General features: G+C 34.8%; 1 protein-coding gene across 1 annotated transcript; it reads left to right on the forward strand.

The window, feature by feature from the left end:
• Positions 1–695: 695 nt before the first annotated feature.
• On the forward strand, positions 696–2,868 carry LOC107090859 (low choriolytic enzyme-like). The gene is made up of 8 exons (XM_015384461.1): positions 696–851; positions 1,027–1,045; positions 1,172–1,222; positions 1,327–1,473; positions 1,572–1,689; positions 2,245–2,423; positions 2,505–2,583; positions 2,684–2,868. Exons 1-8 carry the CDS (start codon positions 780–782, stop codon positions 2,823–2,825), a joined length of 807 nt encoding a protein of 268 aa, XP_015239947.1. The 5' UTR covers positions 696–779; the 3' UTR covers positions 2,826–2,868.
• The last annotated feature ends 779 nt before the right edge of the window (positions 2,869–3,647 follow it).

Raw genomic sequence — 3,647 nt, forward strand, 5'->3', positions numbered from 1 at the left:
TATATATATATATATATATATATGTATTTCTGTTTTGCAATATCAACATTTACAATGTTATACATCCCAACATTTGATAATAAACAATACAAATTATATGAATTATATACATTCAATAAAGGTTTTTTGCTGAGAAAATTCATTGTAGTTTCATCTATTGAAATTTCAAAAGAATTAATGTGATGAAGTTTTACTTTTTTTTTGAAGACATTGACTCATGCTGTGAACACTTGTCTCTTTTTAGAAACGTCCTTGGGTAATTAGCTGCTCATATTAACTTTTTTTGTGGCATTGTATGTGGGTCTGACTTTAAGTATGGTTTAGAACATAAATCAACAGGGTAGCTGGGTTTGGTTAAAAAAGTTTGTCTACATGTATCCTCTGTAAATACCGCATGCAGACATGTATTTCAAGTTGTGCGTCTGTTATTTTTGGAATAAAGAGTTGGATCTCATGAGTGGGCTCCCCGCTGGTTGAAAATACCAAGTGAAATGTGATGCTAAGCGATCCGACAGCAGCCTGTGGTCACTGTAATCCTCACAGAATAAGATTATCTCTGTGTGAAAACAGTAAGGAAGGCTGTGTAGGGCACTCCCATATGCTGTGTGTCTAAGACCAGAGCTATCAAATCCCCCTCTTCCATTAATCTCTGTACACAGACACACCTAAGCAAGTAGCATATTAGTTCTCTCCCTGCCTCCCCTCAAGCATCAGTCCATCCAGTACAGAGTGAAGCATCGGCACATTTTGCATCAGCACCTTCAGGAAAAAGAAAAAAAATGGACCACCGAGCTATGCTTCTGCTCTTACTGCTTTCAGCTCTCTGTAATGCCTGCACTGCAGAAGATCTTGTAAGTAATCAAACTAAATACAGGATAAAGCTAAATATCTTGTATGTTCTACATAATCAGTTTGTGGTGCTTAATGATAAGCATTGTAATTATTTCAGGATGTATCTTCAGTAGAAAATGTAATGCATAACATGTACAAACGGTTTTATTGCTGTTTTATTTGGTTTTCACACAGATTACTGATGAAGAACATGGTGAGTAACTGAACCTCTATATCTCTATTAGTATATCTCTAACAAAACCAATAATTTAGGAATCATGTGGTTTCACAAGATGACAACTGAGTGCTATGTCTTTTTTTTTTTCTTTTTTTTTTATAGTAAACTCTGAGAAGGAGGACATCTCGACAACTATCCTCAGAATGAACAACGGTGAGTTACACCTTACCCTAGGAAGTTCACACCTTCACAAGAAAATTAAACAATGTATTTGACTGACTGTTTTACAAACTGCTTTTTATTTTTCAATAAAACAGGATCTAACGACATGCTGCTGGAAGGAGACATATTTGTTCCAAAAACCAGGAATGCCATGAAGTGCCTTAACCAACAGTATAGCTGTCGCTGGGATAAGGCTTCAAATGGGAATGTGGAAATTCCTTATGTTATAAGCAATGACTATGGTGGGTTTATTATTTTTGGGGGGTGTGATTGAAACTAGGTTAATACATACTGTAGTGTGTCTTTCACATTTATGAACAACTTTTATCTTCAACTTCAGATCACACTGAGAGGAATGAGATTCTCCGTGCTATGAAAGGCTTTCAGGATAAAACTTGCATCCGATTCGTTCCTCGTAGACAAGAGAGGGCATACCTGAGCCTTGAGCCAAACTTTGGGTGAGCTACTAAAAAGTTTATAGTAAGAAAGAAGAAAGGTTAATTTTGTCCATTCTAAAAAAGTTATCTCCCTTTTCCAAAGCTACTGTACCTGTTGTGCATGTAAAAATGAGCACTGTATCAAGCCAGTTACAATCAATCGACAAGTTGAGCCATTTTCCTTTTCATTAAGGCTATTTAGTGATCAGTAGACCAAATATTGATTAAACTGAATTACATATTTTCCTACTTAATACTTTTAAAAAAACCTAAGTTATCCATCATGCCTATGATCATTTATAAACGCATCTTTTAGCACCTTCCATGGTAATGTAATTTATCAGATTTTTTTAGATACCCAGGTAAAAACAATCTAGGAATTCTTTCATTTAACCTGAATTTACAGTACTATATCTAGCAAAAAAATCCAAGAGATGTGTGTTATTCTCTCCGCTGGTCAAAGATGGAAACACCATGTAAAAAAATCTATATCTCTATCTCCATCTCTATACACAAGTATATCGGGAAAAAAAAGTCCAATGTCTACAATTATTCTTTCTTTTTACACTTAACTAGCTGTTTCTCCGTGGTTGGCCGTTCTGGAGACCGGCAGGTGGTATCTTTGCAGAAGTTTGGTTGTGTACATTATGGCATCATCCAGCATGAGCTGCTCCATGCTCTGGGTTTCCTTCACGAACACACTCGCAGCGACCGTGACCAATATGTCAGGATAAACTGGGACAACATCCAAACACGTAATGAAACCTTCATTATTCAAAATGTTTTTGTTTGTTTTTTTAAGTTAGAATTTATTCTATTATTTGATTTGCCACCAGATTATGTAAACAACTTTGTTAAGAAGGATACAGAAAATCTCACCCCATATGACTATTCATCTGTGATGCATTATGGAAAGTAAGGTTGAATATGAATTTAAAAATATAACCTTCTCATCTCTGAACGGTAAATGATCCATTATTAAATAATGATTGATTATTTCTTTTTAAATGTGCAGAACTGCCTTTGGAAAAATGGGGGCAGAAACCATCACTCCTATCCCTAACCCCAACATTCCCCTCGGCCAACGCGAAGGTATGAATGACTCAGACATTCTCCGGGTCAACAAGCTCTACAAGTGCTGGAGCTACATTGGATGAGAGATATTTTTAAAATCAATAAAGTCTTCAAATGTCTGCAACATCTCGAAGTCTTGTTTTTTTAACCATCTGTCACAATATTACTAGTAGACTTGTGTGTCCATACTTTATCAATAAGGGATCATTTTTAAAAGTTTACTCATTTGTTAATACCTTTCAAACTTGAATATTACATTTAAAGGCTCCCAAAAAATAAATAATGGACCACTGTGTAGAACTTTTTATATAGTGTGCTATTAAGTGAGCTTTAAGTGTATTTTCTGCCCTTTAACATGTATAATAGGCTATAAACATTGATTTAGTTACATTAAGAGTACTATTCATATATTATTGACTGAGCTGTATGAGTTTGGATTACCTTATTTTGAAATTCTGGCAACAATAAGTCAGCCGACTTAGATAAAACAATAAAAAAAAACTATAACTCTATGGTGACTTTTGGAATGATAAAAATCCATTTTCTAATGCAAACTACAGTAACGATATCATGTTATCAAAAAACGGGAAATGTATCGTGGGGGATACATTGCAGTTTGTGCACCGTGCCTTTTATATATAAATACAAATTTGATTTCCTCTCTCTCACTTTTCCTCTCTTTTCTCAGCCTCACGAATAATCTAATTTAACCAGTCTCCATTGCATCAAAGTGAACTGAAATAAAATAAACTATTCCACTGCCCATCAACCAGTGAGTGGTCTGCTGCACAATTTGACAGTTAGAAAATGTGGACCTGGCAAACAGAAATTTTACATAATCTATTTTATTTAACTAAAAGCATCTGACCAAGCAATGAAGATGAAGAGTTTTTTTTTTTTTTTTT

This window comes from Cyprinodon variegatus, unplaced genomic scaffold (genome assembly GCF_000732505.1).
Source record: "Cyprinodon variegatus isolate N-32 unplaced genomic scaffold, C_variegatus-1.0 Scaffold313, whole genome shotgun sequence".
NCBI classification, from domain to species: Eukaryota; Metazoa; Chordata; class Actinopteri; order Cyprinodontiformes; family Cyprinodontidae; genus Cyprinodon; species Cyprinodon variegatus.